The sequence below is a fragment of the Ambystoma mexicanum genome, chromosome 9, assembly GCF_040938575.1.
Source record: "Ambystoma mexicanum isolate Mex_15411 chromosome 9, UKY_AmexF1_1, whole genome shotgun sequence".
Lineage (NCBI taxonomy): Eukaryota > Metazoa > Chordata > Amphibia > Caudata > Ambystomatidae > Ambystoma > Ambystoma mexicanum.
Window position 1 is genome coordinate 669,877,565 of NC_090931.1, and position 23,611 is coordinate 669,901,175.

At 49.2% G+C, this 23,611-nt stretch overlaps 1 protein-coding gene across 1 annotated transcript in view; it reads right to left on the reverse strand.

Annotated features, from left to right (window-relative positions):
• Positions 1-17,545, reverse strand: part of SUMO1 (small ubiquitin like modifier 1) — a 179,504-nt gene extending 161,959 nt beyond the window's left edge. Inside the window, exon 1 of the mRNA XM_069615510.1 lies at positions 17,285-17,545. Within this exon, the coding sequence (XP_069471611.1) occupies positions 17,285-17,296 (12 nt within the window). The 5' untranslated portion in view covers positions 17,297-17,545. The remainder of the gene's footprint in view (positions 1-17,284) is intronic.
• Positions 17,546-23,611: the final 6,066 nt, after the last annotated feature.

The window sequence follows — 23,611 nt, forward strand, 5'->3', positions numbered from 1 at the left end:
CTTAGACCAAATAAACAGGCACAGACTTAGTAGTTTTGGTTAAGCGTGGTCAGCTTTTGTTTTATATAATGAGAGAATGTCCCATTCACTGGATCCATATTACACCATTTGGCTCCCAACAGAGTTGCTCTTGTCACATAACATTGGATGACCATTTGTTAAATACATGACATGGATCATAAAGTCCACTTGTGGAATTAGTGCTTTACATGTGGTAAATAATCACTCCGTACATGGGGCGCCCCTGATCATGAACGCTTTCTCATTTGGTAAATAACCTGATCTAGCACAGGTTTCTCTTGAGGAATGAAAGCTTTCACATTTGATATACCACTAGGTCCTTATCCTCCACCCTAACGGGAATCGTATCACCTCACAGAGTAGGCAAAGTGCCAAACTCTGACGGGATATCATTATACATATATTTTCCCCCAGAGCGGTGGCAACAATAATAAAACAGAATGATACTGCACATGACCCAACTGGTAGGGGCAGGTTTCAGAAGAAAAACAGGACACTGGTCTCTCACTAGTGGACCAACCCCTACTGGGTACCAAATGGGGCTTCAAGCACGGTGCCCACCTGCGTCATTAATCCCCACCTCTGCACCACATGCGGGAACATGACTCACAAGTCGCCGACCCAGTGAATATTTCATGAAGTACTTCTCACAAACTGCCCTCGTGCTGACCTGGATTGGCGCACGTAGGGCGTGTTATCCTCGCTACACCTCTCCCTTCTCCTACCAGACCCAACTGGGCTGTGACACTCCTGACTGCGCTCTCCCAGGCACTCACAGCCGGTGGGGCCCGGATGCATTGCTCACCAAGTACGGCTCTCACCCCGGCTCACACCACCCCAGGTGGGGGAGAGAAAGAGCTGTAAACCACCCGATAGGCGGATGGCCTATGGCTCAAGGCAGGTGTCCCTGACTCGAAGGAGCTAGCCGCTCTCCGTGCTGTTATGCCCTATAGGCGCTCCCATTCATGCTCGCCAGCAGGGGTGCCAGCTCAGCCCCTGAGGTGCAATCACCCCATCGTCGGCTCCACACCCCGCTGCTGGTGGAGCCTACCAGCTCAGGGTCCCCAGAATTTGCATGCCCAAACTACACAGCGTTAGGGGGCATAGACCTAAAGGAAGGAATTGTAAACAAACAGCATGTCCACATAACGGGACACTCAGCCCAATGCATACTGGGACCCCCACAGGAAATGGGGTTTACACTCAGCCCCTTCTCCTTCAAAACCCTTGTCCCCAAGGGTTTCTCTACTCCTGAAGTGTATACAATATAACATGACATTTCTCATTCCACAGCAATAGCACAGTGCACCATTGTCTGGAACAACTCATTGGTTCATTAGTATACATAACTGCACCTGTACTTGTGTGGACAGGCAATCCCCTTCTGACAATTTCAGTTTGAGCTCCAGGTGCATCGTAGCTCAACATTCCGATGGGCCTGACTTCTCGTTGAGATCAATGCAGTTCCTGTGTAACCTCTGAAGGATCCTCAGGCGCTGCTTCTTGAGAGTCTATGGATGCATGTGATTGGTTCCTAATCAAGGAGTCCGGCCTTGTTGGGCTTTCCCATTGAGAGGTGGGGACCGTGTCGGGGTCCCCAAACTCTGATACTTCTTCCCATATTTCGTACTGGTCTGTGGAGACTGGATGTGCATCCTCGCTTCCAGACCAGTAAATTTAAGCCCATCACCTCGACCTTCTTACGGCTACTTCAATGGAAGCAGGCTCTACATCTTCTGCATCGCTCCTCTTTCCCGACGTGGAGGCTACAGACGGTACAGTAGATGGGCCGGTAGGCTGTTGGATTTCACCGCAGAGGGGCTCCTGTTGAAGACCTCTGGTGTCCCTTTTCCAGGGGAGAAAGGGGAACTTCTGTAGCAGTCGGATCCATCTCTTCACCATCCTCTATAGGCAGGAGATAATTTCGGTGGAGGGTCTTCACATCCCTCGGGGGCCCCTCCCTTCTTAGTCTAAACATGGGCAACCGGATCATCTGTCGCTCAATCAAATAGGGCTGCGAGTCCCAGCAGTCCACCAGCTTATTTCGCCCTTTCTTCCCGATCCCCTGGTTGCAGGTTGTGGAAACAGACTTTTTCATCATACCCCTTTGTTTTGCTGTGCATTACGGTCTACAGAGGCATGTGCGAAAGTGGAAGGCTCTGGACAATTGTTCTTGCAAGTCCTTCACATACTTGCCGGTAGCTTTCTATTCCTGTGCCATCAGAAGAAACTCCAAAACTCACATCTATAGGGAGTCTGGCTTCGCTGCCGAACATTAGAAATTACAGAGTGAATCCAGTGCTGTCATTCCTGGTGCAATTATAGGCGTGGACTAGAGTGGATACATGTTGGCTCCATTTCAGTTTTTCTGAGGCACTCAGCGTCCCCAGCATACCCAACAATGTTCGGTTAAAGCGTTCGGCTTGTGGATGGTAAGGAGAGGTTCGGTTTTCTTTACTCCAATCAGTTCCATAAGTTCTTTGAGCAGTTTGTACTCAGTCTCACCCTTGATCTGAGTGTAAGCGAGCCGGCCAGCCATAACGCATGAAAAAGGTATCCCAGAGTACTTTTGCGATGGTCGTTGCCTTCTGATCCCTGGTGGGATATGCTTGGGCATAGCGTATGAAGTGATCAGTTACGACCAAAATGTTCTGAAACCCCCCCCCCCTTTCCCCTCACTCATGGCCAGTCTCAAGGCTCAGAAAATCCACACAAACTAGGTCCATCGGTCCGGAGCTCTGTAAGTGTTGAAGGTCTGCAGCCAGATGACAGGGTTTTTTTGAGCTATGCATCATCCACAGGTGTGGCAATACGCCTCCACTTCGAGCCCTAGGTGAGGCCAGTAAAATCGATTCCGTACCAAATCCAATGTCCTTTCACTTCCCAGGTGCCCGTGTTGGTCATTGTTAGGCAAAGTTTGTATGCAGTACCCTTTAGGACCACTACACACAACTAGGACTACAGGTGTAAGCAAAACCAACCTTTGGTATAAGTCTGTACTACACAGTTTTCGGTAGCGGAGCTGAGCAGCCAGGCTCATCTCAAGAGGGAATGTGAGCTGTAAGGATGTTACACAGAGGTCTATAATCACAGGTGCTCAAATAAACTCGAACTCAAGGTTTCTTGGTTAAAACACTTATTAATTTATTCAACAGTCAGTTATAAAACATTCACTAGAAGAAGGCAGTTAAATAAATATCGCACACAATACACTTCAGTACTATACGCTTTAAGTTTCTGAGGCAGACTATTTTGAAGGAGCAGCAAAATGGCATTCAGAATAGGAGCAAAAAGGAATAGGTTCAGAACATGAAAGGATTACAATTTCTTAGACAGTGCAGGTACTTTGAGTTCACCAGAAGAGTCAATTCAATTCAATAGACTAGGCTAAGTCAATGGGATAAAGTCTTGGATAGGTAAAAACGGTTCTGGAAAGTAAACGGTAAAGTCTCTGTAGAAGTTCTCAGAAGTAGTTTGTAACAAGAAGAATTATGTGTTGGGTCACGATCTGATCCGGCCTGCTAGTTGCGAAAGTTTCAAGCACTTTCACCGCGACAGGCTCTGTTCCTGGCAGTACCTGCAGATCTCGCAGTTCCTGAGCCTCAGTCGTGGGGACAAGAGGGAGGAAGTCGGGGGACTCCTGCACTACACTGGTTAAAAAAGCTGGCAACTGGCAAATCTTCAATTCCGGTAACTGTAGTCAAGCACGCAAACTGTTGTCCCTCTGCCTGGTTATTCGGTTTCCTGCAGCACTAATGAAAATACAACCAGCTCCGTGAATGATATCCAGGTGGCTTAGTGTAGAGTTGATTGGTCCCACCAACTCAAAGGGAGTAGTCCTTGCAGGGCTTCTCTGTGGAGATGAATTTAGCAACTCGGACCTGCAGCAGGGCTTCACCGGGCAAACCAACGGTCCAGGAGTTGCAGCAGCCGTCCTCTTCAAGCTCGTCTTCTGTTCTTTCGTTCCAGTGGTCGACTCTGCCTTCCAAGCCAAGAGACTTGTCTTTTATCCAGTTTCCTCCCATTCGTTCTAGCCTAGCTGCCACTCTCCCAGCAGGGTGGCTGTCCTTGCCGGACAGTCAGCCAATCACGCCAGAGTGCATTTGGGTCTCCTAGGAGACTAAGAACAGGGAGTCGGGCACCTCCCTCACTTCCTGCGCACCCCAGACACTCAGACGCCAGAGATGGTCTTCAGTCCTGAAGCCTGCCAAAGGCGATTGAACAAAGGAACCAGCCCTGGTTTGGCGCGCAGAGCAAAACTCTAGAAGGACCTTTCCACAAAGAAATGGTGAAAAAGAAGACTGGAACCAGTTTAAACAAAGGGGGCTCAGACGCCATCTTGAAAAACATGGCTCCTGTGATTTAACGCTACCGGTGTTCATGGTCGGGAAAAATCATGGTAGTTTGTTGTAAAACCACTGCCACTTCGATAGGAAAAGGTAGCATTTGACTTCTACATGAGTATCTACGACACAGGGGATACTTAGTAACCCCTCCAGCAGTCTATTGTAAGATAGGGTGTGCTGGGTCTAGGAATTAAAAGACTAGTAAAGTCAATTTCACTTTACTTACTCTAGTTTATCCCATAGAAGGTATTTAAACCTTGGGAAAGCCTGAAAAGGTTACCCTGTGCTACTGCACTGAGGGTGCTGTGTGACACACATGAAGAGGATGCCTATGGAGTTGTCTAAAACTCCATAACCAAAGAAAATACAGACAGAAAACAAACAGAATTAAAAAGTTCAAAGTCCCAAAGTTTAGCAAAAGAGCTAGAGGGCTCTAAGGTGGGAGGAATTGGCACATGCAGAGCGCCCAGGACCAGGGGCCGTAATGAGCGTGGCACCACAAGTCTATGTATCAGCCGCCCTTGGATTTACTCTCCTTCATCACCAACGACTTCCATTCTTTCCGATATATCGGATAGTTTAGCATGTTTCTGCGTTCTGGTCAGCCCCTAGCGCTGTTCTCTTTGCCGAGCAGGACCTCTTAGTTCCTCATCTTGCAACTGCTTTCGCCTCAGTTCGGTCAGGTTTAGGTGCAGCACGCCTGGCGCCATTAGGCTGGTGACATCACAATAGCTCGCAGGGACACCTTCAGTCCCTCCGAGGCAGTCGATACAACGTGCTGGTTCGGCATTCAGGTCCGTTCCTACTTGAGGATTGCTTTCATGGCGGCCACAGAGGCTATTTCAGCCGCGGTGGACTCTGGGCTGTCAGCGTGGGGTCTTCGGGATCAGCATCTACCTGGTTGACACCAGGGCAATATTCTAGCTGAAACTTGTACGTGGACAAGGCCGCTAACCATCAGTGTCATCCAACTTGGCGGACTTGAGGATGTAGGCGAGTGGATTGTTGTCTGTTCTCACTGTGAAAGCAGCTCCATATAGGTAGTCATGCAATTCCTCAGACACGGCCCAGTCAGGGCCAAAAACTGTAGCTTATGGGCAGGTTAGATTCGATTGGCAAATGCCACAGGTTTAACAACTCCCTGTTGCTCTTGATAGGAACGGCACCCAGTCCATCAGAACTTGCATCCACATGTAATATATAGGGTAGATGAGGATCAGCATTGGCCAGTACTGATGCCCAAGTCCGAGTTTTTTTTTTTTTTAACTGGGCAAAAGCCTGTTCACACTTCCCATTCCAGCGCAGGCCGAAGACCTCTTTATGATAATACCGGGCTGTGAACTGATTTCCCCGCAGCGTCTTCTTCTGTGGGGCTGGATAACCTTTGGTCAAGTCCTTGAGTGCACGGCCTATTTTAGAAAAACCAGGTACGAACCTTCTGTAATAGTTACAGAACCCCAGGAAGCTTCTAATCTCTCGCAGGTTCTGCGGCCGAGGTCAAGTCGCAAGGGCTTCTACCTTATTGGGATCTACACTCACCCCATCAGCTGACACCACATGGCCAATATACTTCACACTGGTGCGGCAAAACTGGCTTTTTTCTAGGGGTACTTTCAGGCCTTGTTGTTGAAGATGATCCAAAACTTCAGCAATCTTTGGTGATGTTCTTCTAGTGTCCTCCCAAACACGATCACATCGTCTAGGTAAACCAGCACCTCAAGCAAGTTCATGCCCCCCACTGTTCGTTCCATCAAGCGTTGAAATGTGGCAGGTGCCCCCAATATCCCCTGTAGCATTCTGGTAAACTGATAAAAGCCTAGGAGGGCAGATGAAAGCCGTCTTCTCCTTATCCTCAGGTAACATAGGAATCTGGCAATACCCGCTCCGGAGATAACTACTTGCTCGCAACCAGACAGTCCAGGGACTCATCCACACGAGGGGTGGTATATTGGTCTGGTATGGTTCTGCTGTTTAGCCGTCGGTAGTCGATGCACAGTCGCACATCTAGGTTCTTTTTTTCGCGGCACCGCTATTGGGGAGGGATAAGGACTCATTAACTCTTGGATTATAACGGCATGCAGCAATTCTTCAAGATGACGGCGGACGTCTTCTACATCCGCAGGTGCCAGCCTTATCGACCTCTCTCGAAATGGGGTGGTATCGCTCAGACGGATGTGGTTTTGCACTCCTTTAGCTTCACCCAAATACCAGGCACTGCTTGAAAACACATCCGCCCTCAGGGCCATTTGATCTATATATTTTTCTCGTTCTGACAACTGAGTCCCCAAAGTTAATCTTTCCCACATCCAGGGTAGGATATGAGTTTCTGGTTGCAGTCGTCTGAGCCACCAAGTCAGCAACGTGCAACTGCGCAATTGTTCAACCTCCGGGAAGGTGCACTGTTTTATCAGCGACATTAGGAATGGGGGCTCGTATGTGGGTCACTTCTGCACCAGTATCACTCATCAATGTGCGTTGGACCATCAAACCTCCCGGCAGTTCTTCGCCCTCAGGAGCATCCATCAACAATCTTCGGTAGCAGTTGTGACCTTGGAGTCGTACACTGCCAGGCACCATGATGGTCTGACCAGTTGGTATGTCAAGTTGACTGTGGTTAATGGCGTTCACTTCTCACACAGGAGCATCCGAGTATACCACCTTCTCCATACTTTTCTTATGGTAGACTTGGAGTGCATGGACAGAAAACGTGCGAACTGTGGTCCAGCCATCTCCATACACATCCGGGCTAAGGTACCAAACATGGCGGAGTTGGTGCCCATAACCAGGGGTACCTCCGGATACGGGTTCTTGGGGGTGCATACTAGTGCCAGTGCAGTCAATGTGGTGCTTATTCCAGCCACCTCTTGATCTAGGCGGATCTTCACGCAGACTTAACCCAGATAGCGGCAAACAGCATCGCCGACTCCCATCAGGTTTAAACCCTCTAGCGGGTCAAAAGGCAGAAGTGACATATGTTTTCGATAGTAGGGCTCATAGACAATAGTGCCCTGGGAGTCACTGTCCAATATGGCTGTAGTCCTCCGCCCTTCAAGCTCAACTGGGATTGTCAGGGGAGGTCCAATCAAACCCTCAGGGATGCCTCTGTAAGAACTTGTCTGAGTTCCTACTCTGTTACATGACACTGGTGACATTTTTGGGGTGTTGCAGAGATCACAGAATAACCGGAGATGGTCAGCTGTGGGACCATCCTGAGCCTTGACTGGGTGCTTGGTAGTCAGCTTGTCGGAATTTGGTGCCCGTACAGATATACAGCAGTTATGGCCAGCGGAGCTTACTCCTGTACTCGAGGTTCTAGCTGCTCCTCCACTACAAACTCCTGTGCGTTTCCCAACAAAGCTCGAGCTGGAGTGTGTTTGAGGGCAGTAAATCGAGCAGCTACTCAAGCATAGTCTTGGTCACACAGACGAGTTAAGTGTCGGTCATCCCCACATCGATGGCAAAATCTCCAGGGTGGTAAAGGTGCAGGCGGGGAAGTAGCAGGCTCGAGGATCTTGGGCTCGTCTAAATACTTGTTGTTCTCCGTCACGTGACGAGGGGAAAAAGCCTCTGTCCCTGCTGTGGAGTAACATTCAGATTGTCCCGGGGTAGTAACTGTGTCTGCAATTTCTTCACTAATTGTTGCAGGTCGTCAATCTGTTTCTGTTGAGAGAATGCATAGTTGGGCACTGGGACCTTGCTTTGAACAGGAGGACTCTGGGCCTCAACATCGCTGGTTTCTTCCAAATCCCTTATTGCCCTTAGTAGCTCTTCATACAGAGGTGGCGAGTCCAGCTTTTCTCACAGTCTCAGTTGGAGAATGTGTATGGCAGCATCTTTGGCCCCTCTAAGGATCTGTTTCAAGCGACACCAGTTCAGTTTGGAAGTCTCTACTCCTCCCCTATGATGTGCCAAACACAAAATGTGTTCAATTCTCACAAGGAATTGAGATAACTGCCCTCCATGCTTCAGTGAGGTGGCATGGAACATCATCAAATCTTCCCTGGCTCGGTAGTGCCTGAACGCTCCTTCCAGCGCATTCATCACCTGTAGCGACGTCAGATCCAGACTCTGTGTTCAGAGGGACTGTACCGTCTGTAGTGCAGGTCCTCGCAATGCCTATCACACGCCTCCATTTTTCTTGATCTGACCTTTCCAATCACGAAACATAAGCTGAGCTAGATCGGCCAAAACTTGATACCCTTCTCCTTTGGGCACCGGTTTTTCATCTGAAAAGGGGCGCAACCGGGTGTAGGCTCCATGTTCAATAATCAAAGGCAATGAGGATTGTCTGTCCATAGTTACCTTAACTGCTTCAGCCACTACAGCAGCGGTGACAATGTCATCCTTGGTCGGGTTTGTAGCTTCAGAGCATGGAGGTACTCCGGGTCTAGCTGCTACACCGGGCAGGTAAACGCAGGTTCTCAGTCTGGAATTTCGGTGAGCATGATCTTACCTGCAAGAGACACTCCACCATAACATAGCATATAACATTTGTTAGCATGCCCTGGTACACAGCCCACACTTATCACTTTACCAATGACAAACTCTAAAAGGACAAGTCATGGCTAAAATGTCATCTGTGGTGATGTATAAGGGAACCTCACCTATGATGAAACAGGCCTCTGGGCTAATTCCCTAAGCTCATATCCATTGTAACACGTATTCCTGTGCCATCTTGACTATGTGGGCCTATAACAAATCCCCCCCCCCTTTTTTTTTTTATACCCAGTCGGGCGATTCTTTCCCCCTATGGGATCTCAGCAGTGCCTCCAAAAGTGTACAGTCTTCCTCCATTACAGACCACGTAATCTGATCCTTTTCTGTAGGAGTGAGTACCTACCTGTAGGAGACCAGAGTATAGGAGTGCACCTTACTGCACACATGTGCATGAAAAATGAGTATCCCAAGGGGGTTATGGTGACCGCCAGGTGGGAGAAACCAGGGAGGGTTCTCAGTGGGTTTGCCTTGCAAGCCGTCAGCAGCTCGGGTATCGGAGACCAAATAAAAAGGCACGGACTGAGTTTTGGTTAAGCGTGGCCAGCTTTTGTTTTATATAATGAAAACATGTCCAATCAATAATACATTCACTGGATCCATATTACACCATTTGGCTCCCAACAGAGTTGCTCATTTCACATAAAATTGAATGACCATTTGTTAAATAAATGCATGACATGGATCATGAAGTCCACCTGTGGAATTAGTGCTTTACATGTGGTAAATAATCACTCCTTGCATGGGGCGCCCCTGATCATGAAAGCTTTCTCATTTGATAAATAAATAACTTATTCTATCACAGGTATCTCCCGAGAATTAACGCCTTCACATTTGATAGGTAAACAACCTTTCCTGTCACAGGTTTTCATTGCTAATGAACACTTTCACATTTGATACGCCACTGGGCCCTTATCCTCCACCCCAACGGGAATCCTATTAACTCACGGAGTAGGCAAAGTGCCAAACTCCGACGGGATATAAATATACATATATTCTACCCCCAGAGCGGTGCCAACAATAATAAAACAGAATGATATTGCACACGACCCAACTGGTCGAGGCAGGTTTCAGGAGAAAAACACCATGTCCCTCACTAGTGGACCAACCCCTACCGGGTACCAAATGGGGATTCAAGCACGGTGCCCACAGGCGTCATTAATCCCCACCTCTGCACCACAAGAGAAAGAGCCGTAAACCACTCGATAGGCGGATGGCCTATGGCTCAAAGAGGGTGTCCCTGACTCGACAGAGTGCCTCGGTGCCCTCCAGGGAAGTCTAGGGCTTCTGCCTCCTGTCCGCTCTGCTGCCTGCTCTCTCCTACTGCTACTCTTAAGTTTATTGACTCTTAAAAAGCGGATTCGAGGTGTACGTGCATTAAAAAAGTATGGTAACACAGAATTGGGCACCCTCCCCCCAGACCTACGAAAAACGACAATAGTGGTGATCCCCAAAGCAGGGAAACCCCCGGAGCACTGCGCCTCCTACAGGCCCATTTCTTTAATAAATGGGGAGGCAAAAGTGCTAGCCAGAGTCCTCGCCAATAGACTGCTGGGGGTGATTGGATCTCTAACTCACCCAGATCAGTGTGGATTTATGCCCGGCAAGTCCACCCGAATGAATCTCCGCAGGGTCCAGATTGCCCTCGACAGAGCCGACGAGATCCGGTCTCCACTGGCCCTCCTGGCGGTGGACTTTGAGAAGGCTTTCGATACAGTGGGATGGGATGCCCTGTGGGACATAATGGAACGCATGGGCTTTGGACAATACTTCATGTCATGGGTTAAACTCCTTTACTCCCTCCCCGAGGCCTCTGTAAGAGTCAATGGGAAATCATCTGCCACGTTTCAGCTGAGTAGGGGGACCAGGCAGGGATGCCCCTTCTCCCCCCTGCTGTTTATCCTCGCCATTGAACCTTTGGCAATCCGGTTGAGAACTGATACATTATGGACAGGATTCGCCTGCCCACGGGGCGGGGAGGAACGGGTCTCGCTGTACGCGGATGACCTTTTGATATATTTGAGCAACCCAATAATCTCCTGCCCGATTGTGACTAGAACCCTGGAGGAATACCAACACTTCATGGGACTACGGGTCAACACACAGAAAACAATCTACTTCCCGGTACAGGGAGGGGAGGAAGCAATCCCAGATCCCTGTCCATACTCCGTTTCAATCCTGGGCTTCACCTATCTAGGTATACGAATTAACCAAACACAGGAGGACTTCCCCAAACTGAACTTACACCCGATAATGGAAAAACTGGAGAACGATGTCACCCACTGGCACTCCCTCCCACTTTCATTACTCGGGAGGGTGGCACTTTTTAAGATGCTGGCTCTCCCGAGATTTCTGTATGTCCTCCAAAATGCCCCGCTCCCTATCCCGGCCACAATATTCGCAGATATAAACAGGACTCTCCGCACACTTCTCTGGGGAGGGAAACAGCCGCGCATTGCCCTGAAAACGCTCTATCGCTCTGTGTGGGATGGGGGTATAGGACTGCCCAACATTCGTACATATTATTGGGCGGCACAAGCGGGAGTGGCAAATGAATGGCTACACGGAGACCCGCGGCTACCACATATCCGCGTGGAGACAGGGGACAATGGCTTGCCATCCCCCCTGCACGTACTATATGATAGCCCAAGGAACCTAAGAGCAACGCCGACAGGGTCCCGTCACAGACAGCGAGTTTGGAGGGAGATACATAGATACTTAGGCTGGGCAGACAGACCAACCCTGATCCAACCCCTCTGGCGTAATGCACACCTTCCCGAAATACAAAAAATGGGCCATTTCGAAACCTGGGAGAGGAAAGGGATAACCACACTGGCGGACATAGTCCAGGAGGGGCGAATGATGGACTTTGAAACCCTGCGAACGAGACACGGGCTGTCACCCATGGACCGCTTCAGATACCTCCAGCTCACACACGCCATTAACACCCAACTCCCGAACCTGGCCGATATACCTGCCTGCTCTCCCCTGGAAACAAACATACTCCCGCACCCCATCCCCCATAAGGTAACCTCCACCCTCTATCAGGCAATTAACTCCTTTGGATCCAGAGAACTTGACATTCTCAGGGCTAAATGGGAACAGGACCTAGGGCCACTAGAGGCGGAGGAGTGGGTGGAGGCCCTGATGTCCCCGAGGGAAATAGGGATAGATGCCAAACTCCGGCTGATTCAGCTCCGAATTCTGCACAGGTCCTACTACTCCAGAACGCAAATGGCCAGTTGGGATGGGGATGTAACCGCAGAATGTAGTCGATGCAAGAGGGCAGAGGGCACCTTCTACCATTTGTTATGGGAGTGTGGGGTACTACAGGAGTTTTGGACTGCGTGTTTACTCCGCCTCTCCGGAATACTTGGCTCCACAATCCCGAGAGACCCTAAGCTTATCCTACTGGGTATAGGGGGCGAAACTGACCTTAACAAGTATGAAAGATTGTTTCTAGGAGTAGCACTTGGTGCTGGAAAGAGACTCACGGCAGCCACATGGGGCTCGGGGGACGGGATAACCATTGACAGATGGTCCAATGAAATGGACAGATGCGCCTCCCTGGAGAGGCGAATTTATAATGCAAGGGGCTCCCCCCGTAAGTTCCAGAAAATATGGGGAAAATGGGAACTATAAATGCTAAGACCAAAACAAGGGACAGCGGCGACGCCCTACGCAGCTGCCGGGTGGAGGGTGCGGATTTCCGAATTCGAACCCCAGTCCCCCCCCCCCGCAGAACCACACAACTGTCAAGGAATATGTTGAGCACCCTGTCTATTGCGATCTTGATGATAGGTCTCCTAATGTCTTTTGTGTACTCATGCTGAAAGTGCTACCTTTCTTTCTCTTCTTTTTGTTCTCTGTTTAACAAACCAATAAAAAAAGATTTATTTAAAAAAAAAAAAGTATGGTAACAGCTTAACACGGTTCTCATCACGGGGACACTTTTGCAAAAGGTCTTGTTCATAGCACACACTTTCCAAAGCATCAGGGAAGGCTTTCTCTGCTTTGAGATTTTTGTTTTTAATTTGTCAAAGTTTTCATTCTCAAGTCTTTGGGAATATTGTTCTAGAGATTTGGGGATGTTGACATCAAGATCAAAAGGGTGTTCCCTTTTGGTATGATTTTAGGCAGGGTGATAAGTACTTTGAGCCAACAGGTAGTTTATAAATCTGCTCTAGTGGCCATCCTAGTTTTAGAAAAAGCATTACAAAATATACAGTGAGCTTGATAGTTCCGTCCTTCGCCAGAGTACTGTTGCATTTGTGTTCAATAAAACCCATTACTCAGACACTTGAAATGGTCTTCTGTATTAAACCTAGGCAGTGGAGCAATGTAGGTAAGTGGGTGCTTGTTTTTCAAGTGCCCGGATCCTCTGTTAGTCACCCATCTTTACGCGAATGGCAGTCACCAGTGAGGAGACAAATGGTTACCACTGCGAGGAGAGAAAAGTGGCTTGTGTGGCTAGGAGAATAGTACTGTGGAGTAGTGAGTCTTTGTTAAGGTCTCCCTTGCGTGGCTTACAAAAATGCAACATTTTAGTGTAGCAACACCCACCTGACCTGGGAAAAGCTTCTGCAAATATGAACACCATCTCCAACTTAATACAGAGTGATTACAGAAATGGACAGTGGGCTCATTAAACACTTAAGCAAGAAGTGCACCAATGGCCCCCATGTATCAACCCACTGCCCGCTATGAGAATAGTGATAGAAATATCAGGCTTCCTTGTATGCCACCCAATTGTTACCACCCGACGCAGCTGAGCAGTGGCACCTGGCATTTTACAGCCAAACAAAACTAGAATGCAGGCTTTCCAACAAATTGACAAAATCCATCCCTTCATTTTAAGGTGCAGTGGTTCACTTAAACACAACAGTAGTGCTTCTAGATCCGAAATTTCTGTTGGTATTCTTGATCCAAGGAGAAGCTCTAAGCAGCATAGTACTCTGTTGTCATGGGATGGACCAGAAATATGCAAATTTATATTTCTCCTCCGATATGGCACAGGGAGATTAAATGCATCTGCTAACCATCCTGGGTGGCACCATCCCAAAGATCAGACTATCTCACCTTGTTCTTAGTAGAGGGATTTCCACCTTTTTGGAAAACGAAAAAGCTTCTAAATACGCAGTCATAAGGAACCCCCAAGGCGCTTCTCTCCAACTTTCCCTGACTAGTTGATGCGATTCCTCCACTGTACCAATCCGTCTAGTTCTCCAAACTATCCAAGATGTTGCTCCCGTCAACCTGCTCCCACCTCACCATCTCCCCACCTGCAAGGTGGCGGCCAGTTATACCCATCCTATTAAAAAAACAAAAATAAACTACTGCTGAGTCGAACAATCCCTCTAATGTTCTACTTCCCTTCTGCCCCACCACTCCAAAATCTATAAACGACCCGTCTAACTGCACAATCTACTACTTCAAGTCAAACAAGCAGTGTGACAATCCGAAATATGGGTTTCACAAAAGACACTCCACAAAAACTACTCTTGTCCAGGTCTACCGCTTACTGCCTCACCTCATTCTATTTGATCTGTCAACCATATCACTCCATCCTTCAAACTCTCTCCTCCCTACACCGCAAAGACACCAAACTCAAATGGGTGGGGCTCCTTCTCTGGGAATCCTAACACCACATGTCTACTTCTAAAGAGCATCCCACAGATCAGTTTTGCGCCCTCTCCTCTTCATCGTATACACCACCTCTCTAGGAAAACCTATCTTATCTTTTGGCTTCTCTTTCCACTTTTCTGCAAACACCCAGATCATCATCTTCCCAGACATCTGAGCACAACAGCTGTCTTGCTCACTAGATGGCTCTACATGGTCTGATATTATGCTCCTCTAAAATAAAAGTTCTTTTTTCTCCTGGCCTCCAATCCAATGCCACCCCCACTTTCCCCATCATCCATCTCCTTCCCATCTGATGATCTCACTATGCCCACTCAAACATATCTACAACACCTCGATACATCTCTTATTTCATTTGTCTGCTCGTGATCATCAACCCTACTCTTTCCTTCCGTGCTGGCTTTCCTTTCACTCTATGCAAAGTTTAATTTCCTGTGCCTTGTCTTCAAATCTCTCTATAATTTGTCTCACAACCCACCCCCCCCCCCCATCTCTGCTATCTTTCTACGCTCATAATCTTTCTTCTTACCGTTCCACCCTGAGCTCTGTCCCGCTTTCATTCCTTTACTCTCCTAGTCCCCCTCCACTGGAATGAGCACACATTGGCTCTTCACACTCTCCCCTCTATTCCGAACTAACATTAAACAACATCTACTATCCTCCAAAAGGCTTCACTGGTTCTCACACATGCTGACATTTGATGTAAAGTTTTTAATGTTGTACAGCACTTTGGCGTAAAGCGCTATATAAATACAAATCACACAAGGCTCACACACCTGGGATACTCAAACAGCGAACTTAAGGTAAATCACTACCACTGGCTCTGTAGGCAGGATCAACCAAAATATCAGGAAGAGGCACCAAAGTTCTCCAAGGCACGCCGGTAACCCTATTGACAGATTTACATGCACTGCACAAAACATTACAAAAAACCTGACTATAAAGAAACCAACTCTAGGTATGTTTGAAAGCAGTTCCTTTTTAGTTTTGGCAGTTAGGTGGCACTGTAAGCGCTGCCTACAACAAAACAAAAGAGGTGATGGCTGGAAGGTTCAAAGTGAGTCGTAGCTTGGATCTCTTGGTCCGGCAGGCACGGGACCCACGTCCGGGCATATCCTCCCACTCAGGCCTGCTGAACCTAGAGACCCAAGCTACTCCTTACTTATGAGGCCCAACAAGGCCGAAAACATGTTTGGGGAAGCTTGTGGTTTCGTGCAGAAGGGATTGGACCAAGCAATTCGGGCTGGACGTCCCCTCTTGGGGTGGGACCAAGTCTGGTTTGCATATGGTCTTTCCCCTTTTGCAGTGGCTTGGCAGGCGAAGAACAATGGTGTCAGGGGTTACCCAGAGCAATGCCAGAGATTAAGATTCATTCTAAACCTTGCAGTGATCACCACTTTTATGTTGCTATAGCGCTGCCTACAAGCCAAAACTATTAAGATGAGAAGTGAAGACCGGAGGTGAGGAGGGATACAAGGTGCGAGTTTGGCTCTTTACATAGTACAAAACCATTTACCTACAAACAATGGAAATGCTATCGCTCAGGGCGATTACCATCCGTTACCTGTCAAGAAGACGGCATCAGCTGGCAAATGGTGTTACTATTTAGGCATTTTATGGAAGGGCCTGGAAAATTACTAACCAATGTCTAACACAAAATGCAAAAAACTGTATGATTTGCCAGTGCCGGTTGTACTTTACCTGGACACACCGATTCAGGATTCCGGAGACACTCAGCTGTTCTGTTCTGCCTAAAAATGTCCTATCCTCGATGTAGATATGTATAAATGTAATGTACCCATTATTGCAACTTGTAACCGCATTATAAACATGCGCCCTGATGCCCTTGGGCAGGGTGCGTACTATAAACAAACAAAATAGAAATACAGTGTCAGAGCATGTCCGGCCAGCCTTGCGTAACGTTACTTGAGCACGACATGTGGCCTAGTCCCTTACAATTCCCAACAAGTCCATGTTTTTAAAACGCTGGAATACAGCGTCAGCCACTATAGCCAACTCACTGCAAGAGGCATAGAAAAAAAACGAACTCCCCCACACCTTCAATTCGAGCTGTGTGGCAACCGCAGACTTCAGAAACCGGACAGCATCCCAAAACAAGTTAACAAACGAGTGCGTGTACAATACTGGTTATATGGATACTGGTTATATGGAGTATGGGACGCCGGCTGCTCATTCAATATAAATAGTGAAACAACGTTCTGTTAAACGTCCCTATAACAACAAATGCGTGTACTTTCCCTGGTGCAAGTAAAAAGGGAAATAATCCCAACGTTGTGAAGGGAGGCGGGCAGAAGAATTGGGTGGGGAGTTACCAGAGCATACAAAGAATGTAGGTTGGGAGAGCAATTCCAATTAACAGAGAAGATGCAAGCAACCAAAACAAGAGATCGGACAAATGACCGAAAAGGAGAAATATGCGTCATCTACAAACATCACCAGTGTTTATTATGCACACAGAACATATCTCTTTTAAATGAGGGGTTTTACTATGGAACATTATCCAGCCTGATCTACAACCTATATACGCTGTGTTCCTTAAATTGGTGGCGTATATGGAGTGGATGAGATCTATATAAATCTTTAGCGGTATGTCCCAGTTCCATACACACAGCAGAGGATCAGCGCGGCATTAAATATTAAAATCCAACATCGTGTTGGCACATGAAGGGGCTGTGCGTCTCAGCATGTATCGCTGCCCCCTCCATGCCTGTCCAATGCTCGCAGACATGTAAACACCCCGTGCCTCGAATCACACTCACCAACTCAGCCATTTCCAGCCGCTTCCCAGCGCCGAACCACCGATTTTTTTAAAACTATACAACCGACCGCTGGTCGAATTCCAGATTCTTCTTTCTGTTCTTTTTGTTGTTGTTTTTACACTCGCTCTTCCCTATTACGAAAATGTTTTTACAGCAGTAGCAATACCAGCCACTACCTGGAGGAACTTCCGGTACGCCTGACGCAACGTCCGGCATCCATTTTTCCCCCGCCTCAGCTCACGCCTTCTCCTTCCCTCCTCTGGGCTGTGCAGATTACAATAGACAAAGAAAAAATACTTTCGTGATCCCTCTTCGGTTGGTAAATCGCGTGTGTTCTGCAACCCAAACCGGCCTTGATCTGTGCCCGTAATTTGTACACAGCAAAATAGTATGAACTGCATTAAAACCATGAAAGTGTTAACGATGAACCCTCACTAATACCACCCAACTGTCTATTTCGCACTCATTTAGAATGAGCAAATGCAGTTCTCCCGCTGTCTTTGGCAGCTTCTCCTTCTTGGTGCTAAACAATGTTGCATAGCTGCCACGTTTCCTATTCCCATGCAGAATCTTTGATCCAGTCTATTATTTTCCGCATTGCATCCTGGGACTTGTAGGTCCACCCTTGCAATGGGAAAAACAAAACTACAAGTAGTTCTAGCATGCAATTTGTGATGGAGGGTGGCAGGGAGGGCCTACAGGCTGGGCGTGCTGCGTGGAGCAATAATGGGACACCTACACATACTCTGTTGTTGGAGCGCAGAGTGTCTTGCTTTCTCGCTTCCATTTATTGGCTTTGCTTCACGTGATCTGTTCTGACCCTGTCAGTCACAGATCACGTGGACATCACATCCCTCTCCAACTTGGACTAGCAAACAATGTAAACAATAAACAGGTGAACAGTAAGAGTTTTAAACATTTTGGTGGTTGCTGGTAGGACTGTCTAGTGGGCTCTCGCTCACGTGCGTTTGTAGATGCCATGCAGTACATATCCTTGGAGTCGGGTGGATGGCATCAGCCGCCTCCGGAGTGAGTATCGCCCTCCATCTTCCCTTCGTGGGGTTTCTGATCTGGGTGGACTCCTTTCTCTGTCTCTGGGTGCCAGAGACTCTAGATCTGATGTTTCTCTCTGGGCTTCTGCTACTGGTGTCCGTTTCGTCGGCATGGGGTGGACGTTTTCGTCCTGTTGAGTTTCTTCCCACCTGAAGTGGGACACATTTCTGGTGACTGTTTCCAGATCTCGTGTGGCTGTAACGAGCCCATGTTTTTGGTGGGTGACAGTCCAGGGGAGAGACTCATAGGGGAGGGTCGTCTTTCCCCTAGGGTAGCGGTTCATGACGAGTACCGTGTCCCCCAGTCTCAGTTGATTTGGTGTCGCTTGTCTTGGGTGGTCTTCCCTTGCGCTGTGATCTTGTCTCCTTTGTTCAATTTTGTTCAGGTCCACTTGTGGGGGCCGCCACGAGTGGTGTAGGGGCTTGCCTGAGTGGCAGAGTATGGGGTCTGCCGGTACGATCAAAGAAACTGGTATAGTTCTGGTAGCCATGGCCGTCTTTTGTCTTTGGCGATCCTCACACACTTGTTGATGGACACCATGAATCGTTTTGCGTCACCATTGGCTTGGGGCCAGTATGGCGTGATGTGGTGGTGGCAGATTCCCATGTCGTTGATGAAGCGTTCATTCTTTACTTGTGAATGGGGGCCCATTTTCATTCTTTATCGACGATGATATGCCGTGGACTGCAAACATCTTCTCCAGCGCTGTCCAACCTCTGGGTATCTTGTATATTCATCCACTGCCACCAGGAGGTAGGCCTCGTTGGCGATAGTGCAAAAGCTGATGCTCACTGCGTCCCAGCGACACTCACTTCTTGGGAGGCAGGCTCTGGCGATCCTGGTCTGCGGGTGGTTAGGCACGCTGTGCAGGCTTCGACAAGGTTCATTAATTTCAATTGTATTTGCAGCATCCATACTCGAGATTTGAGGAACGCCTGTGTCTTTATGATCCCCTGGTGTGCTTCATGTGCGAGCTGGATTGCTCTCTTGTGGAGGTTGGTGGGCAAAACGATGCAGCGTCCTTTAAGGATTAGGCCTTCCAGAGACACCAACAGCTCGTGTCGTATTCCAAACAGCGATTGCAACATTTCTTGCGCTTGGGGTGTCCGGAGAGCGACCGCTGAGAGGAACGTCTTCCACTCCCCCGGAGAGTATTGCTTCTTTGGTCTTTAGAAGGCATGGGTCCTTGTCTGTTTCTTCCACGATTTCATGTAGCTTCATGGCTTTTGGTTTGGCACAGGCGACGATCTGGCATACATGCTGTTCAGTCTCCTTGGCCGCTTCGCCTTCTATTGCTGGGGCTGGTCAGGGGTGTTGGGATAGGAAGTCTGCAGGGTTGTCTGCTCCTGCCCGGTACTGTACTTTAAGGTCGAATTGCTGTAGCTGCAGCATACAGTGTTCAATTCTGGCTGGAGGGTGTGGTGCTGATGCCTTGAATATTTGTACCAGGGTTTTGTGGTCCGTTAATACTGTTACTGGGTGGCCCAGGATGTATACGTGAAAGTGTCTACACCTCCATATGATGGCGAGGGCCTCTTTTTCTATGTGCACATCGTTCCTTTCTGTGGGAGTGAGGGCTCGGCTGTCGAATGCAATCGCGACAACAGTCCCGTCTCGGTCAGTCTGGGTGAGGACTGCCCCGAGGCCAACCGGACTGGCATCCACTAGTAGTTCTGTCTTTCCGGATGTGTCGAAAAATGCCATGGTGGCGTTGCTGGACAATGAGTCCTTGAACTTTTGGAATGCTCGCTCTTGCGTCGTTCCCCACTCCCATGTCGTTTTTGCTTTTGTGAGTTACCGCAGGGGGGTGGCAATGGTGGCCAGTTCGGGGATGAACCGTCCGCAGTATGTTGCCATACCTGGGAAGTTGCAGACTTCGGTGGTGTTGGTGGGAGCCCAACATTTTTGATGTCTTCTATTTTTCCAGGGCCCGGGGATACATCTTTCTCATTGAAGACGTACCCAAAAAAGCTTAGTGTAGATTTCCCAAATCCGCATTTCTCTTTGTGGAGTGTTAACCCTGACTCTTCTAGCCTCTGTAGTCTGTCAACCAGCCAGCGGTTGGGTTCTTTTTCGGTTTTTCATATACCAGGATGTCATCGCTGACATTTGTGACGCCAGGGAGGTCCTGCAGTACTTTCCGTATTTCGTGTTGGAACACTTCCGCTGCAGACAAAATTCCAAAATTAAGCCGACGATATCTCCTCAGCCCCAGGTGTGACGAGAAGGTCATGATATAACTTGATTCTTTTGCTAGGCGGTACTGGTGGTACCCTGACCTTAAGTCCAGCTGGCTGAAGACAGTGACGCCTGTCAGGTCCACAATTAGTTTGTCTACTGTTAGGATTATGTGTCTTTCTCGTCCAATTGCTATGTATGGCAGGTGCATATCAGTGCATATCCGCACCGCTTGGGGCTGTTTGGGCTTCGCATTCACGACCATGGGGGAAACCCAGGGTGTGGGGCCTGTGGTGTTCTCGATTATTCGAAGGTCCTCAAGCTTATTCAGTTCTGCCTCCACTGCTACCCTCATGTGGAAGGGGACTCTTCGGTGCCGGACTGCCCTCGGTTGTACTGTGGGGTCGGTGTGGAGCTTTACTGTCCTCCCTTTTAGGCATCCAATGCCCTGGAATAGCTTCCTTTGCTTAGCTAGTAGGTGATCGATTTCTCGCGAGTTGATGGCGAAGGTGAATAGGATTAGTTCTAACCTCTTTGCGGTTGAGCAGGTAAGTAGCGTTTCTATTCCAGCATCATCCACGTAGATTCAGGTTCTGCAGCTCCTCTCCTTGTGTGTGAGAGTGGTCTTGAAGTATCCCACAACTAGGAGGGGCTTCTTGCACCCATATGTGAATAGTTACATTGTTTTCCACCGCAGGGGTGGCTTGGGGTCTAGTTTGTCAAATCGTGTGGTCGGCATGACCTTCACTGTTGCCCCTTGTGTCGATCATCATCATCATCACCGGGATGTCTCCTACGGTGATGGTGCAGCTATGGTGTGATGTACTGTCGTTGTTGGTTCTGCCATGGGCTGGTTTGACGGCTGAGATCATGTGGGCTTTCTCATGCCTAGCCCTGCGGTGCCAGTTCGTGTGATTTGGGGACTGTTCTTTGCTTGGCTGATCGTCATCACTGCTGCTGCTATCTGTGTCTTCTCCCTCAATTGCTCGGGCCCGTCCTCTGCGGATGTCACGGGTCCGGTCGGGTTGTCTCCGCTGGTGGCGGTCGGGTTGTCTAGGGCAGAATGTTTGTGTGTTCATGGGCCTTGTGTCACTCCTCCAGTCTTGAGTTCTCCTCTGGGGCAACTGGTCTTTGGTTCTCTGGGAGTTTAGGCATAGGGACACGTAATGGTTGACCTTCCTGCACTTGTTGCATGTGGTGCTGTATGCTGGACAGGGTTCTCCTTTGTGTTGCTGTCTGCAATACCACAGGCATTCTCTGGGCTTGCTTGCTACCTGTACATGTGGGTGTTTGTTCTGTCGCAGGGCATTGATGGTGGACATGCTGTTGCGTGGCGTCTCTGTATCCAGTGGCAGGCGACTGATCATTTGGTCCATTGCTGCCACGTGTTTGTCGGTTCTTTCTCGTTGTCGCCCCATGGTCAGGATGGTGTCTAGCGGGAGGTTCGTCTCTGACAGTATGGACCTCCAGAGTTTTTCGGAGGATAGTCCATGTATGACCTGTTGCCTTACTACAAACTCGTCATCTGGGAAGTCACAGCCGATGGCCATCTCCGTAGTCGGCCATGGAAGTCGTCGATGCTGTCTTGTGGGCATTGTCTGGCTTTGCTCATTTTGAACCGCTCAAAGTCTGGGCTGATCTGGGGCTTGAATTTCTTCATGAGGACGGCCTTCGCCGTCTCGCAGTCATCTTCCATGCCTCAGTTTGGGAGTGCGTTGAATAACCTGAGGGCAATGGTGCCGAGGTTAAGCATAAGGAATGTCCTTTTTTTCTCCTCCGCGATGATGTTATGTGACTTGAGGTTCAGTTCAAATTGCTGGAGCCAGACCTCCCAGCGGTGCCCTCCAGAGGGGGCAAAAGGTTGAAATGGCTGCATAAATGTCCCCTGTGCAGTGTCTAGCCACCTGTTGGTGTCAGGATTCTGGCCTTGCTGCCTCAGTGGCATTGCTTTGAGGTCATCTGCCATGGTGTGTGGTTCACCGGAGGGTACGTGCGCCAGGAGGGTACGTGTGCTTGGTGATTGCCCCTCTCCCTCCAACTGTGCCTCTTCTGACGCTGCCCTGCAACCTTGCCCCTGTCAATGGCTGTGTGACTCGCCCGTGGTGGGTGCAGCACCAGCTGCCCTGTTTAGTGGTGGTTCCCTGCTGGCGGGAACACTGTGTTGACTGGTGGCTGTGAGGGCCTGGGCGCCAGATGCTCCTGAGTCCTGGACTGCTAACGGTGTGTAGGCCTGGGCCTTCTGGCATGTGGTGTGCCTCGTGCTGATTGAGCTGTTGCAGGTGTGCTGCCTGGGGGCTTTGGGCCAGGGCTGGGTTTTCCAGCGTATGGAGCAGCGTGGTCCTTGAGCCTTCTGGCACATGGTTTTTCCTCCTTTTGATTGGGCTTTGGCAGGAGTGCTGCCTGGGGGCCTTGGACCAGGGCTGGGGACTACACATAGGGAGCAGCGTGGGCCGTTATGTGGCAGCTGGGTCTACCACCTTTGCCGTCGCGCGCAGCGCACTTACTAACTTTCTTTTCTTCTTTTGAACTCCTGCGGCGTCCCACCAACGCCCAGGCACTGTGTGGGGAGGGCGTGACACGAGTCAGCGGGCCCTGGGTGCCTGGGGCGCGGTTTCGGGTCTGTGAGACCTGCTGTTGTGGGCGTGAGCTGCAGGCGGCATGTGTCCGCTCCATCTCTTCATCACCAGTGTGATGGAGGATGGCGGGAATGGCAGGCAGGGCCTGCAGGCTGGGTGCGCTGAGCAGAGCAATATTGGCACACGCTACACATACTCCGGTGTCGGAGCGGAGAGTGCCTTGGCAGGCTTTCTCGCTCCTATTTATTGGCTTCGCTTCACATGATCTGTCCTGACCCTGTCAGTCACAGATCACGTGGACATCACACAATTGGAAGCAGGGGCGCCGAGTACGAGGTGCTCCGGGCCAGGGCCACCCACTGGGAAATGCCTTTTTTTGTGCAAGACCCTATACTTACAATGTTTTTTTTTTTATTGGGCCAACGGTCCCCGCAACCCCACTGGGAAACCCCACTTTGCTTCCTGATTGGAAGCAAAGACCAGGACTGACTCGAGGTGACATGCATGGAACTGGAAAACT